The 16,178-nt window shown below is 41.4% G+C and overlaps 1 protein-coding gene across 1 annotated transcript in view; it reads left to right on the forward strand.

Moving 5' to 3' along the window:
- Positions 1 to 16,178, forward strand: part of ELK3 (ETS transcription factor ELK3) — a 55,514-nt gene that overhangs the window by 11,995 nt on the left and 27,341 nt on the right. Inside the window, exon 2 of the mRNA XM_083182292.1 lies at positions 14,521 to 14,729. Coding sequence (XP_083038418.1) covers positions 14,523 to 14,729 — 207 coding nt within the window. The 5' untranslated portion in view covers positions 14,521 to 14,522. The remainder of the gene's footprint in view (positions 1 to 14,520; positions 14,730 to 16,178) is intronic.

The following is a 16,178-nucleotide window of genomic DNA, read 5'->3' on the forward strand; positions in this document are numbered from 1 at the left end:
GTGCAATGTGGTGCTGACTAAGGGAGGGCTGGCATGCTGTGCAATGCAGTGCTGACTATGGAAGGCAATACTAGGACATTTTGTGAGGGACACTACTGGTGGCATTTTATGAAGGACACTACTGGTGGCATTTTGTGAGAGGCACTGCTGGGGGCATCATATGCATAAGCAGGAGTATTGGGGGCCTTATAGTGCAAGGTGCAATGGGCATCATGGTGCGAGGCATGATGTGCAATGGGCATCACGGTGTGTGGCATATTGTGTAATGGGCATCACGGTGTGTGTCATAATGTGCAATGGGCATCATGGTGTAATGGGCCTTCGTGTTTAGATGTCACTGTGCGGCCTTTAGACAGCCAACTTAAGCATGGAAGGACAACAACTATTCCTGCGGTAACCAATGTCTGGCCATGCAGGTCACAAAAATGAGGTGTCAGGTAATTTTTTTTCCTGCTAGTTCACACTCTTATAATTAGACCATGCCCCTTATAATTAGGCCACACCCCTTTTTTGGGAGCGCGAGCAATTTCTTAAATACCAAGTTATGTATGGGGGGCTGCATTTTTATTCTGTTTGCACTGGGACCCTATTTGTTTAGAAATAACCCTGGTGCTGACTATATATTGGGGGCAGGGTTTATGTGTATGGGCAGCTGTGCCAACTATCTATGCGGGGGCTGTGCTGTCTATCTATTAAGAGCTGTGCTAAATACCACAGTAGAGCTTAGTGGCCCTCGGGCTTCATGGAATTTTTGAATGTGGCCCACACTGTCTTAAAGGTTGAAGACCCCTGATATAAAGGATGTCTACCTTGTATTAACATAAGATTTTTGTTATTAATATAATATGTGCTAGAAGATCTTCTTTGGATGGGTCAATTGACTTACCATACCATGCCAGACATAATTAAAGCTGTTGTTTTAAAAAAGTTTTGTAGTTTGGGTTTATCAATGTCACAAGCAGTTCTAAATTAGTGTCAGGAGTCTGTATTCAAATTCGGTGTACACTTGTGAGTCTGTGTTCAATTATGGCATTTGTGTGTATTTGTGTGTTGTTTTTGTTTCTTTTTTTTTGTTTCTTTTTAAATTTCTTGTTGCCTCCCCACCTACAGACTGGGTATTTAGGCCCTTTTATTAGTTCATTCTTTCTGACAAATTCCTTCTTAGATGGACAAAACCATGTGCACTGTGGGTGGGGCAGATATAACATGTGCAGAGAGAATTAGGTTTGGGTGAGTTATTTTGTTTCTGTGTAGGGAAAATACTGACTGCTTTATTTTTACACTGCAATATAGATCTCACTTTGAAATAAAACCCCACCCAAATCTAATTCTCTCTGCACAAGTTACATCTGCCCCCCTGCAGTGCACATGGTTTTGTCCATCTAAGAAGGATTTTGTCAGAAAGAATAAACTAGAATAACCCCCATAGTTCCACAATGAATAGGGAGGGCACTAATTCACCTCAGACCTCTAAACTTAGAGAAAAGTAACACTCTACAAGAAGTAAACCCAGAATTGAAAACTTGAACAAAAAATTGTTGCCATTCTGGGACAGCTATACACATTGTAAAACTGAAAGAGAAGGCCATGGCAAATAATAAAAAGCTGCTGCCTGTACTGTATTACCTCACCGTACACAATGCCGTTCTCAACATGTCTTTCTCTGGTCTGAAATCACTCAGGGCAAAAAGCACCTTTTGGCTTTTCAGCCTTTGGATAGAGGACCACTGTGCCAGTAACTACCCTTTATGGAGTACTAATGTTGGCCTGAAGAGGGTATTACAGATTAGCGATTAGAAACTTTGAGAGATAAAGTAGGAGCCAATCACCTTATATCTGACATGTTACAGGTTGTGTTTGAAAAATGACAGGAGCTGGTTGGTTCTTTATCTCTAGCCAAGGCTGTGATAAACCTAGATATCATTTCTGAAATATCACCATGATTTTATATACAGGTTGAGTATCCCGTATCCAAAATGCTCGGGACCAGGAGAATTTTGGATAACGGATTATTCCGTATTTTGGAATATTTTAATATTTCAATGATGTATTTTGAAGTATCTTGCATTTATGCTGTATAAACACATAAAATAAACACACATATATTTTATTACCACATAAAATACACACAAATATATTTTATTTGTTCAAAAAACAAGGTTTCAAAACATGAAACAAAATTTGTGTTCTATCTCAGATATTGAATTTGAATGCCAAGCAATCATTTTCTTGTACATATATAGTGGCAGTTACATATCATGTCCTCAGTAGTGCTGTTACAAATGTCCCCAGTGAGTTTTTAGCTAAACAAATTTTTTTTTCCCACTTTCTGGAAAGTATGGTTTTCGGAATAATTCGGATAACGGATATTCGGATACGGGATACTCAACCTGTATAAACAATGGAGCATTTAACTAGCTCCAATGTTCATTCCAGTTTAATAATTTGCAAATGAATTGTCCAAGTTTTAACTTTAACAGCTTCAAAATGATGTCGTTTTCCCTTCCTTTGTCTGTTCTCCCTACTTTTCCCTCTTCACCAGATTTCACAGGGTTATACAAAGGGCAGGTCTGATTAGCAGTAGGAAGGGCTGTGTCATGTATAGGGGAGGGAAAGTAAGTTATCAGAGCACTACTGGATATAGCCAGCCCTTTTGCCCTTCCAAACCTGAAAATATATGGTAATCCATTGCCCATTAAAGCAGTACTTAGCACTTGTCGGCTTCTCAGTCATTCTAGCAGTAATTCTATATTCAAAATCTTAATTTATAATAAAATAAACGTTAATATATTTTGTGTGTGTCTGCAAACGCTTTTGTTTCTGGGTCATATGGCAGCGCCTACAAGCAGGAGTCATATTATGCTTTCAGTATGATGCTTGTACACTTTCTATGTGCATGTTATGGAGGTAGTTGCATTTTGTTCCATGTGTCTATATAATAACATTAACATATATACATAAAGCCCCATACACACTAGGCACTATTTTAAACAATATTGCTCAGAAAGGGGCATCTGTGTGATAGCGTTCACAATATTGTCTAGTGTGTCGATATCCTTAACGACGAGTGATCTACTGAACATATAGGTCAATTTGGCAATATAGCCAAAGGACCTGCATGTTTAGGGGTCCTGGCAAAACTGTTCAGTGTGTATGAGCAATATCATCCGCCCGTGGCCGATAAGGTTAACTATATCGCAGGGTTGACGACTTTTAAAAGCTCCTCTCCGGGAGAAGCCCGGAGAGGAGACTTTCAGCAGGAGCTCGGGCGGGGCTTAAACGTGACATCATTAAGCCCCGCCCCCATGAAGGAAAGTTACTTTAAACGCCGCTGTCGGGGGGGGGGGGCGCAATCAGAGGGGGGGAGCGTGGGTCCCCCAGAATCCTGGAGGGTTGGCCACCTTTCTGGGGGTAGGCAACCCTGCTATATCGGACGCAGTTGTGTAGTGTGTATGGGGCTATAGACTGTTTACTTGCATTCTTCATTAGTTTGTTTTTGAATTTATTGGAATGCACAGAAAAAAACATAACAGACATGAGCATTGTGGTGCATTTTATATAAGATCAATATCCACTTTATATCAGTTGTGCTTGTAGAAGAACAAAATTAATTGTTAGTGATAATGGAATAATTGGTCCTAAAATGCTGGTGGGTATGTAATAACATTTTAAAATGTCAATAATTTTGTAATTTTATATGTCCACATGTACAAGTACCAGTATTGAAATGGAATACCAAGCACTTGTACTAAGCACATGATGTGTAGTCTAAACAGATGTAGGTACACAACCCCCTTATCATCACCGGTTCATAATATATTATTATAATGTTATTATGGTATTTAAATCATGGCTTTTTTTTGTAAATAATAGTTTATAAATTTCATAGAATAAACTATATAGTCTATCCCCCAACATTTACAAATGTTGGCCAGAAACAATAACTTTAAAAAGTCTGCCCCTTTGGATGTCAATGATTCAGGACTGTCTGATCAGTCTGGACACTTGGGAAGTGAGCTGTGTAACAGCTTTTTTGTCATCTCTACTGCTTTGGAGATACAATAAGCAGAGGAGGTGATCTTCAGAGGTCCCAATCATTGTTGTAGCTCCTAATGACTTAAAACATTATGGGCCAGATGCACAAAGCTTTAAAAGTGATAAAATGGAGAGCGATAAACAGCCAGCAAATCAGCACCTACCTGCCATGTCACAGACTGTGTTTTAAAAATGTCAGGCAGGAGCTGATTGGCTGGCTGTTTATCACTCTTCATGTTATCACTTTTGAAGCTTAGTGCATCTGGCTCTATGCCTTCACAATAATGGTCTAATTATTTGGTTCCCATACTGTGTGTCTGAGCACCCTGGGGTGCTGTGAGGTTCTTGCAGGTGTGCCTAGGTTTGGTGGTCCTGAACCAAAAAATATTGTTTATGGTCAAGGTGATAGGCAAATCCAGTGCAAGAGGCTGCTAATCATAAACATGAGGACAATCTAAAGCGCAAACTGTACACCACCCTATAAAGGACCCTATAGATGACATGTAGGCGCAATTTACTTAATTTAACATTATTTTTCCAAATATATCAAGAAAAATAATAATCTCTCCCCTTATTATTCAGAATATTCCCAGCACCACTAAGACTTTCTAGTGAGTATATCATCATTATCGTCATATAGGGCCTTATTCTAGTTCACTCTTTCTGACAAAATCCTTCTTAGATGGACAAAACCATGTTCACTACAGGGGGGCAGATGTCAAATGTGCAGAGAGAATTCGATTTGGGTGAGTTATTTTGTTTCTGTGCAGGGTAAATACTGACTGCTATATTTTTACACTGCAATATAGATCTCACTTTGAAGTATCCCCCACCCAAATCTAACTCTCTCTCTCTGCACATTTTACATCTGCCCCACCTGCAGTGCACATGGTTTTGTCCGTCTAAAAAGGATTTTGTCAGAAAGAGTGAACTAGAATAACCCCCCATAATAACACCACCATTTTATTTAGTGCCTTTCTCCAATAGAACGCAAGGTGATTTACAGATAGTATGCATAATCATATAGGACCTTATTCTGGTCCATTTGCCCGTAGTAGGAAATACAGAATAGGGGAGCCAAACTGGACACTAGCTTGTAGCATTGCTGGAATGACAGAAAATAAATCTTTGTAATAAGATAAGCACAGTAGATGGTAAACCACTATAGATGAGAACCCTGTAGACTAACCAAAGCTGAGAGCAGATAATAAACAGCAGGCACATTGAACTGGCATTGGTGAGCTGGTGCTGCAAATGTTTGGTAGCGGAATGGAATCAGCAGTACTGGTCAGTAAACAATCAGAAGGAAACAGCTTGTAGAATACTCTGAGTGGATATCTGGAACAGATACAAGTACATGAGCATGGAAACCTGGGACCAGGAACTATTTCAGAGGTAAGGTTCTGTTTTGGTGATATGCAGCAATCCAGAGCATGTTTAAATAGGAAGCAATGGATGTTCATAGGTTGCTGGAGTCATGCGACCACTGCTGTAATGCAGTAATAGCGGATTACAGACTCCAAAATAGTCACGCCTATGCAGCCTGCTGGTTTGTAAACAAACCTTTGGTGAACCCAGAGACATGGAGACAGCAATTATATTACAGCATGTAGGTACGCTATGTAGGTTTAAGACCCCAATTCATGACCATAATAGCAGTGGAGGTAGCACACATTTTTGTTAAGGTGACCACCATGAAGTTGTGGTCAAACTGGCCTGAATTTATATTTTACCACTTTTGCTGCCACCCTCCCATACCCTTGTATCCTCCATTGTAGAAGAGTTTTTTGCCACCACAATCCATCTGTGTGAAAGAAATGACTATAACATTAAATTAAAATAATAGGTACAGAATATTTTAGAGACGTGCGGGTTTGGGGTTTACTCTGATCTTATTGGCTATCCAAAACAGGTGGTAGCCAATCGGAAAAATCCAAAATTGGGATAATTTGGCGATAAGAACTGAGTATATATTTATAATGGCAGAGAAAACATGAGACTATGGTCATATTTTAGGATAGATTTCTATGGTGTTTATTCTAATCTAAGCTAGATAAACATTAAAGCGATGTCAGGCTGATTAGTCATTTCTAATCTTCTACATCACTCAGAATGTATGGATGATTACGTCCTCCAGCGGTTGCTATGTTTGATACATAGTGATATTGGCAGCAACCTTCTTTATGCCAATGGATGATCGTTTCGCCCTTGACAATAGGTCGTTCCGGGGTGCACACTCTATCTGTGCTCAAGGGTATTGGTTCTCATGAGAGAATGAATGACACTGCTCCAGTGTCTATCCAGCTTAAGAAACCTTCTAGATAATATTTAAAAAATTAAATACACAATGTAATTAAGGGCCTTATTCTGGTTGGTGCGGTCCGTTTCGAATTCTTTCGGACAACGATTTTTAGCTACCTGCGCATGCGCAAGCAACGCAATGCGCATGTGCAACGCAGTGTCTTCACACTCGTTCTCAGCAATACGTCTACAAATGTCCACCGAACTCCCTCGGGAAACATGGGCGTCATGTGGGCGTACACAAGGGCGCGGTTTCAAAGTGGGCAAAACTGGGCGTAAATCTGGGCGTGCACGTGGGAGTGCACGGACAGTGGTAGGCGTGCATTCGGACCGGACACCGAGCGCAAGCGAACCAACATGGCAGAAATCTTCTGTGTCAATAAGCAGCTTTCACTTCTTTGAGAGCACTGGTTCATGCGCTAGGCATTCAGATTGCCCAATTAGTACGGCCGCACCTTAAACACTCGCAGCTGAGCACAATACAATCCAGTCCTCTAGTCATTAGTGATTAAACACTTTTCACAGGTTCAATTGGAAGCATTGCTGGCTAAATGGGCCAATACAAAATACTTGAATATATGCTGCAAACACAATTTGAACATTTGGATTGATTGCATTTGGCTTGCAATGAATATATAGTATGCATACATAAAACACAGGTAAAGGGGCAACAATGAAGTAATAAAACTTAACATGATGTAAGGGTTAATCTGAAGTGCAAGTAATGTGGTTAAGTGTCAATTAGGAAGTAATTGATTATAATTAAAATTACTATATATGTTATGAGGTACCCTAATTGGATAAATGTTTCATGTTGCTGAAGCATGATTTCCGAATAGATTACTGAGGTTTGCGCAAATACACACCTCGGTGCGTACGGTCAGATTCCTGTCCGTTCGGACGCAGTAAGACCGTCCAGAATCTTTTGAGATCCCACCGCACACGCACGTTTGGATGCAGTCTGAAGACACTCCCTCTTCTTAGAGAGTCCGTCCGAACGGATGCGGACGACCTGTGGACGTGTGTTCTTAGAATGTCCGCATTCCGGGTGTGCGGTCTGGGCCCCCTCGAGGTAATGCCTTTATTGTAACACCTATGGCCTCTAAATACAACATACTATACAAGCAGATTCCCAAATACTGAAATCCTTGTGTTGTAGTTCCTGGTGGTATTTATTTATTGTTTAGGATTTGCTGCCTGGACATGTAACTAAATGTACAGGTTTAAATGTAAAAAGTTTTAAATGATCTAATATCCGTGGAAAATGATTACGCAGGAAGTGACCACACGTTGCAAAGGTTGACCCATTTGTGACAAATATGACAAAATGTATACATCTTAAGAAATGTCCGTAATAAAAACTAATAGTTGCGGTCTTTAGAGTATAAGAAAAAAATCTGCACACAAAATCATTTGTAACATACAACCTGTACTCCCGGTGCGATTTTGGGTTACAATTTTACTAGATAGTAAAAATCGTATAGTAAGTTAGCCAAAATCGCACAGTGTTACCCTTGCATGCGATACCGATGCGCAGCCCCGTGAGGTCAGAGATAGTCTATTGGAGGCATACACATGGAGCGATTTAAGCCCCATTTCATCGCCCGTGTTTTCTCTATTGAGAGCATGGACAGTTAAAGATTGCTTAGCACATATCGCTGGTGCAGCGCTGTGTGATTCAGTGTCGCTCAGCACAAAGCTCAACTCGCCCCGTGTGTAAGGGACATAGGTTTACAGTGTATTTGGCCATCGGCCAAATAGCATAGTCATATTGTAAGTGAAGGTAGTAAAAATTGGCCATAATCATAAAGAGTGACTGTATTCCTTCTTTTGATCCAATTTGAATATATATTTATATATCTATCTATATCAAACAAAATAAATCAATTATTTTCCTGCACACCAGCAAAATAAAAATGACAGCATCATAATATACATATAACCTTTATCTCCAGTGCTGTTGCATTCTCACATTTTATCTGTAATATGTTGTATGAGCAGTTACTATAGATGTCTGTTTGGCTGTAGCTTTGGTATTCCATCTATTTTCCACTGGGTGGTGCTGCCAGAGTTCCTATCTTGTGTTGCTTTCCCAGCAAGATGCCACTAAAACATAATGGGAGGAAGTCCTGATTTAGGCCGTTATTACAGCTCCAGTACAATCGCAATACTGGGAATCTTCTGTGCAGGAATAAAACAGAGTGGATGTGGAAAGATTAGCCTTAATGTTATTGTGCGCTCCACAAATAGAAACTGTAGTGTGCTGCTATGTGACTAAAGGGGATGAGTAGTAATTACTGTAAACAGCGCCCAATGTTTATGAAACAGAGAAAGGAAACACAGAAAAATTTGAAATATTGAGAAATCATATTGATCCAAAAATATAAATACATTCAGATCTCTTATAGAATATTGTACATTTCTCATCAAGATTCCAAATAGAACCTGCTACTACAGGTTAGTGATAATGAATTAGTAGTACTATAAAATCTAATAAACATAAAATGACCCCCCCCCCCCCCCAAAAAAAAAAAGAAGAAAAAAGTGAAATGCTTACTTAATATCTAAATTAGCCCCAGTAATAGTGCAGTGTGTTTCTCAAAGTCCAGTGATTTTGAAGTCCATAATGACATGTCCAAATGTTACTCTGGGTGTAGAAACAATTTAGCAACTTCTAACATTTATACCTGGAATTTGGTTCTAAACTGCATCTGTTTGTACACACTGGGCGACTTTGAGATGAAAGCAGCTCAGAGTACTCGTTTGAGCAGCTTTAAACTGGAAAGCCACCCAGTGTATACAGGGCTGCGATGAGTGCTGATGCGTGCTCCTGCATCATTGCCGGCCTGGCCGCCCATCTGCCGATACTACCAGCAGATGAGGGACGGGGTGGACGGCTTTGCATAGCATCCTGCAGACTCCTGCTATGGAAAGTTGTCCACCCTGAGGAAAATCGTTAACATGGATGAAAAATGTTCTGTATGCACTAAGCTATTTTCAGCCCGGCGATTTTCCTCAACATCGTTATCCACAGACGCTGTGTGAAAACACCCAGTGTGTATGGACCTTTAGAGTCAGACAATCGCCAGCTGTTCTCAACAGGAACTGTAATGTTGGCAAAATCACGGTCATGTTACTCATCTACCACACCCTGTGTAAATGTGTGATTTAGGGCCAGATGTATAAAGCTTCAAAAAGTGATAAACAACCATCCAACCATATCCTTCGTATCATTTTTCAAACCCAGCCTGTAACATGGCAGGTAGGAGCTGATTGGCTGGCTGTTTAACACCCTCCATTTTATCACTTTTATCCATTTGGGCTTGCTAATTTACACACTGTATCCAAAGTCAAAATGCTATTTTATTTTGTTTTGCTTTTTTCTAACTCATATGACAGACAACCCTGATTTTGCCTTACCCTCATGATTAAATTAGAACCTCAATGAGGATAAATCAAGTAGGAATGTCCTGGCAAAATGTTGTTCTGGAAACCAGAATAAAGGATGGTTAGCTCATTGTCATGCATATTTACAAATAGCAGCAGTCTTTTACTTTGCTCTGCTTGTAATGCATACTTATTCCACAGAAATTACAACCATTTATATACTGTATATATCTACTGTCCATTTGTGTGTCTCCAAAATACTGCCGTATGTTAGCAGTGAATGAAACTACATCTCTTTCTCTCTCACACATGCACAAACACAGAGGCATTCACAAGGTAGCAGACTCGTTTTCGAAGCATTTGCTTTGAGCGGGCTTACTAGTGCTATATATTTCTTCTAAAGCATGTTTACTTTATTGTACATGCATGCCTATGTGCATCTGAGGGTGTTCGACTTAATGTATCTAGGATAAATAGGGATACAGCGGGTACATATGATTGTTCAAAATGTCCCGATATCCTGTAGTGTATTTCCTACCATTATCCTGATTACCTGGGCTGGCGTATGCAAATTCAGCATGGTGTGGCAGAAAATCTGAAATGTAAAACAAACAAATATAAATCATTGGGGACCAGTGACTGGCCAAAATAATTGCCTAGTGTATGCCTGGTGCAGGCCATACTTGGCCAGCCTAACATTGTCTATGCATTGCTAGGCAAAACATTGCCACCATGATCAAATCAAGGCTCTCCTGACAGAGACCGAACACTGGTTTGAATCATTTTACATTTATGATTTATTCTATACATTTTGCTTTTGCGCAGAGATAATCACCAATTTATTGATTTAGAATCAGTGGGTGTGAAGGCCCACTGTGCACTCTGGGAGCCCTACACAGCAAGATTGGGGAATTACGGACTACATTAATTCATTTAATCCAGGCTATTACCATAAATTGTTGTGTCCAGATCTCAGAGTGACAGCTGTTTATCTCCGACTGGATGTGGTTTAATCCTAAATAAGCCTATTGAAGCAGATCTCTGTGGCTGGCTAATCTTATGCCAATTCCACGTGTTAGCATGCTGGGAGGTATGGATTGGTAATAAAGTCAGTGAGATTGCGGGACGGAAGCTAAAGCTATAAACGTAGCACTTATATAATTGCACAGTGCACAACACAGTTGTATAAAATATAGACTTCTGTGAACAAAGTAATCTGAAGCGAACAACTGTTCTATTTTATGGGGCCAAGGGTGGTCATTCTGATTGACCCGCAATCCATGTCCGCCCCCCCATGCCCTTCGTCCACACTCAGGGGCGGCGTTACCAGCTCAGCAGCTCCTGCAAAGCAGGGAGGCACCATGCTGAAAAGGCGCTGTGTTCCTCCCTTCTCTGCCAAAGCTGCCTCAGCCCTCACTGTCACTGCCTCCTGCATGCCGCCCGCAGCACCTGTCTGACAGCAGGCAGCAGTATGGAGAGGCTGAGCAGTTCCCTGCACCGCGCACACACTGTCCTCCTCCTGCGACCTGCCCCCTCTTCCTCACAGACACTTGCACTGAGGCATGTAGCGCTGTCTGTGAATGCCTGGATGACATGTTATGTCCGGATCCGCCCCCTACCCATTGCTCCCTGCGCCTGTCAGCTGTCAATCAAATGACGAACAGGCAGCAGTGCCGCCTCCCCTTCCTTCCCTCTTCTCAGTGTGCTGTGCCAGTGCCAGTCCTTAACACTCCGCCCCCTCTATCTCCTTCCCTCTTCTTCCATCTCCTCCTCTCCCCTCCTTCCCCCCTCAGTCATGAGTGCTGCACATACTTTTTGTACTGCTGCCGTGCTAAGCGATGTGATCTAACCCATAACGTATGCGATTCTCGCAGCGTGTATGGGCACCTTTAGTGCCTGCAACATTTTGAGGACACAGCACTGAGATGGTGTATGCATACATGTACATGCACCCAAGATCCTCCATAGGATCGCATGTTGCATACACTCCCACAATTGGGCTGCAGCTTGTTGCAATGGCAATGTGAAAGGGCGCAAAATGTATGGTTTGCAGGAGGGCGCCGGACACCCTAGCACCGGCCCAGTCCACACTACTGCGTGTGAATGGGCCAGCAAATTAATTATTTGCCGGCCCGATATGTAGCACTGGGGGTTCGGTGCTCGGAGCGCTAATGATAAGTGCTTATGTATTATGACTGATCAGGAGGGGAAGGGATGAGGTCAAAAGTGGGGTTTGTATAATGATAATATATTAATAAATAAAAATAAAAAATAAAAATAAAAAATAAATAAAATAAAAATGAATAAGTAAAAACAAATGTAAATAATGAGGGTAACAAAGAGAATGAAGAATATAAAATAAGAAGATGTGGAAAGTAAAATTAAATACAATAGAAATAAGTGAAAAATGATGTGAGCTACATGATGTGTTAGTGTAGGACTTGCAGTGAAATGGGGTCCCATTTGGGGTCCCTTGGCGATGTCTCGGAGGCATCAGAGAGACCAGAAACTACAGTTAGGAACATCATTTTACAGATGCAAAGTGGGGTATTCAGGTAAAACACATTATAATATCCTGCACCTCAGAAGGTTCTAAAACAAAAAAAAAACTGATAACCCGGCTAATTGAATAGCCCCGGGATCAATTACTGTAGCTGTTGTAAATTACTACTGCACCATTCCCATACTATTTCCCATAATGGTACTTCAGAGTTATCAATTCAGTGTTTGTTTATGGATATATATATATATATAATATATATATATATATATTCTTATATTTAATCAGGGTTTATTCCCACCATTGCATTGTAAAAAAAATATAATGCCATGTTTCTAAAAGTGTTAGAATTTACAATATTCTCAACATGCTGCAGGATAAAAATCGCATGTGTCTATTTTGTTTACAGTATTTTTGTTTTGAAATAATTCCTGAACACATTAATAGAAATGGTTTAAAAACTGCAGCATATACCAAATACATACTGTATGCTGTAAACCAGCAAGTAAGCATGGGTTGGGATCATTGGGTCAACCTAATGATGGTCCACAGTCATTAGGTACACACGGTGTCTAGGTCGATATGGGTCAAGGTTGACCGTCAAAAGGTCGACATAGGGTTTTTCACAGTTTTTTTTACCCACGAATATCGACATGGATGACATGCTTTGGGCACACTATTTTAGGTACTTGTTTCCTAGCACGGCGCCCCCGATTTTGATCTTACAGCATCTTATACATCTCATTGCATCGCATACAATATAGTGGCATGCGATACAATGCGATTTTTATTTGTACAAGCACCCAGATGGGTGATTACAATGTTAAATTCACCCCCATTGTGAACGCCACCCCCTCTATCAATGCGAACCCGAAGCGTGGCGAGCCCGCGAGGGGCGGCGGTACGCGTCCTCCGACCTTTTCATAACCCCACTATCCACGTCAGCGTGGAGTTGATTTTATATAGTGTGGCGAGCGCAGCGAGTCACCGAGCCCGAAGTGTGGCGAGCCCCGTGAGGGGACGCGGATGACTTAACATGTATTCCGCGTCCCCTCGCCACACTATCTAAAATCAACCCCACGCTGACGTGGATAGTGGGGGTATGAAAAGGTCGGAAGACGCGTACCGCTGCGCTCGCCACGCTTCAGGTTGGCGTTGATAGTGGGGGTGGCGTGGACAATGGGGGTGCATTTAACATTGTAAACACCCATCAGGGTTGTACAATTAAAAATCGCATTGCATGCCATTTGGTGGCATGCGATGCTGTGCGATATTTAATTGTACAATCCGGCTCATTTACCGATTTATCGCATTGCATCGCATACCTTATGTAATGGTATGCGATGGGGGCCGTGCTAGGAAACAAGTACCCTATTTTATTCTCCCACTACACCTTAGTGGATGGTAGGGCATGAAATACCACTTGTCAGCACATTTAGGCTAAAGAAACAGAGAAAAACCCCATGTCGACCTTTTGACTGTCCACCTAACCCATGTCGACCTAACGCATGTGTCAACTTAGACACCTGTCGACCATGGCCGATGTCAACCTAGACACCTGTAGACCTTGAGCCATGTCAACCTAGATACCTGTCGACCATCATTAGGTCGACCGTATCCTGTAAGCATAGTCATTGGTGAAAAAGGGGAAAACTAGGGTAACATTAAAATCACTAAAAATATAAATTATTACTAGTAAGCCCGCTCTAAGCAAATGCTTTGAAAGCTAGTCTGCTACCTTGTGATTGCCTCTGTGCATGTCAGAAAGAAAGATGTCGTTTCACTCGCTACCAACAGATGGCAGTGTTTCAGAGATAGAACACTAGACATATTTATAATAAAATGTTAATGTGTCAGCTAAGTTGCATTTGAATCGCACCTAGTGTGCCTTTACATTCTATTTGGGCTCTTTCAATGCAATTGGGGTGATCAATCGGCCTGAAAAGCAAATTGGCATGTGATTGACAGCAGGACCAATGCGATGCGCGGTCCCGTGCATATCGCACCAGAGCCTGTTAGTTGCACCAGCTACAGAAGAGATCTGTTGGATTGCATCCAAACCAGACAGGCTTGGCTGGGATTGCATGCGATATATCGTATGAGAAAGGCCCTCATACAATATATCAGCTCAAGGGGGGTTTCCGTACAAATTCTCCGAGGGGAGAAGTCGCACAAGTGCACGGGCCCCTAAACAGTGTTGCATATAGTCTGCAACTCATTAATGTTAAGTGAATGCCATGGGCAGTGTGAATGCGAAGTACAACCTGTTGTATAATGCCATGCTTTCTGTCTCTTAGGTATGGAGAGTGCAATTACTCTGTGGCAGTTTCTGTTGCAATTACTCCTTGATCAGAAACATGAGCACCTCATCTGCTGGACATCCAATGATGGCGAATTCAAGCTGCTCAAAGCGGAAGAGGTGGCCAAGCTATGGGGACTGCGGAAGAATAAAACAAACATGAACTATGACAAACTGAGCCGTGCTCTCAGATATTATTATGATAAGGTAAGAACTTAGGTTATGAAATGTAAATGAGGATTATTTTCATTGGCGTTTATTCATTAAGCGTTCATGTTTAAAATATACTACAACACTTATTAAGCAGCAAGGCAAAACTATACACTGATTATACACTAGTACCATTTGCCTTATATGCGGTTACTTCTCTGTGTGCTGCCAAACCAGCTCAGTCCTGCCAAGGCATGGAGTCCTAAAGACATCTAAAAGTGTGTCCGCGTTATCTGGTACCAGGACATTATCCAACCGAGTCTTTGCCTCAAGTAAGTTGTGAGGCGGAGTCACTTTGAATTTGGAATTGTATACCACAGATGTCTGAATGGATTGAGGTCAGGTGTATTTAAAAGTCAGGGCAACATCCTGAACTCTTCATTATGTTCCTCCCACCATGCAGCACTAAAAGGAGGTACAGGTTATGCATTGCTGAGCAGCAGTGTTAATATAGTATCGAACTCACTGAGCCATGCTCCACCATCATCCAGTGCTTGAGTAAACTCCTGCAAACATGGCGTACATACTTCTGGACCCTCTCCAAAAGAAGAAGGGCCCCGTTACTCCCCTAACGTCTCACAGCCATCCCCACAATCTTTATCATAGCTACTTATGTAGCATTGAATGTTAATACAGCTGATTCTGGCTGGGTTCAAATAACCTAAAGGCTGTGGAGGGACCCAAAGAAAAAGGGGGGAGGGGGGGGAGGAATTCCAAAAAAAATCTAATATTGAGGTCTCACACAGAATAAGAAAATGCAGGTCCACACTCTAGAACTAAGCACCGATATTGGAAATAATGATAAACTCTGCAATGTTATATCCCATTATCACTGCCAAGCATTTCCACCCTGTAATTTACCTTTCAACATGGGTGCTGCCCTGTTACAGGCTGTGTTTGAAAAAAGTCAGTAAGGAGCTGATTGGCTGGACGTTTATCTCTTTGTCACCCTTGCATTTATCTCTTGTTAAGGCTTAATACATCAGCCCCAGTGTTAGGTGTAATATAGGTAGAAACATTATTATTAGGTGTTAAAAAAGTGCTTGATTAAAAAGTACAAAGTAATGTCCCAATGCAGCCAGGCCACACGCCCCGAACTCACTAAGGGCCAGATTGGTACTTATATGTTAGTTGGGCGCCCACTAAGCTATTTATATGTGTATATATTTATTGTACAAATTGAATAATTGTATATATCTATTCAGGACTTTCCCAATATGCAGTCTGTAATTCCCTGAGATCCATGCTTATTAAAAAAACATTGGGTAGGTGGACGGGTGCTTATCTAAGATTGAGGAGTCATTACTTTTGTTAAAGATATACACGATAACTATGACCCTTATTCAGATCTAATTGCAGTACATATTTGTTCTCAAAATGGGCAAAACCATGTGCACTGCAGGTGGGGCAGATGTAACATGTGCAGAGAGAGTTAGAAATGTGTGA

Source organism: Crinia signifera, chromosome 4 (genome assembly GCF_055691185.1).
Source record: "Crinia signifera chromosome 4, ASM5569118v1, whole genome shotgun sequence".
NCBI lineage: Eukaryota > Metazoa > Chordata > Amphibia > Anura > Myobatrachidae > Crinia > Crinia signifera.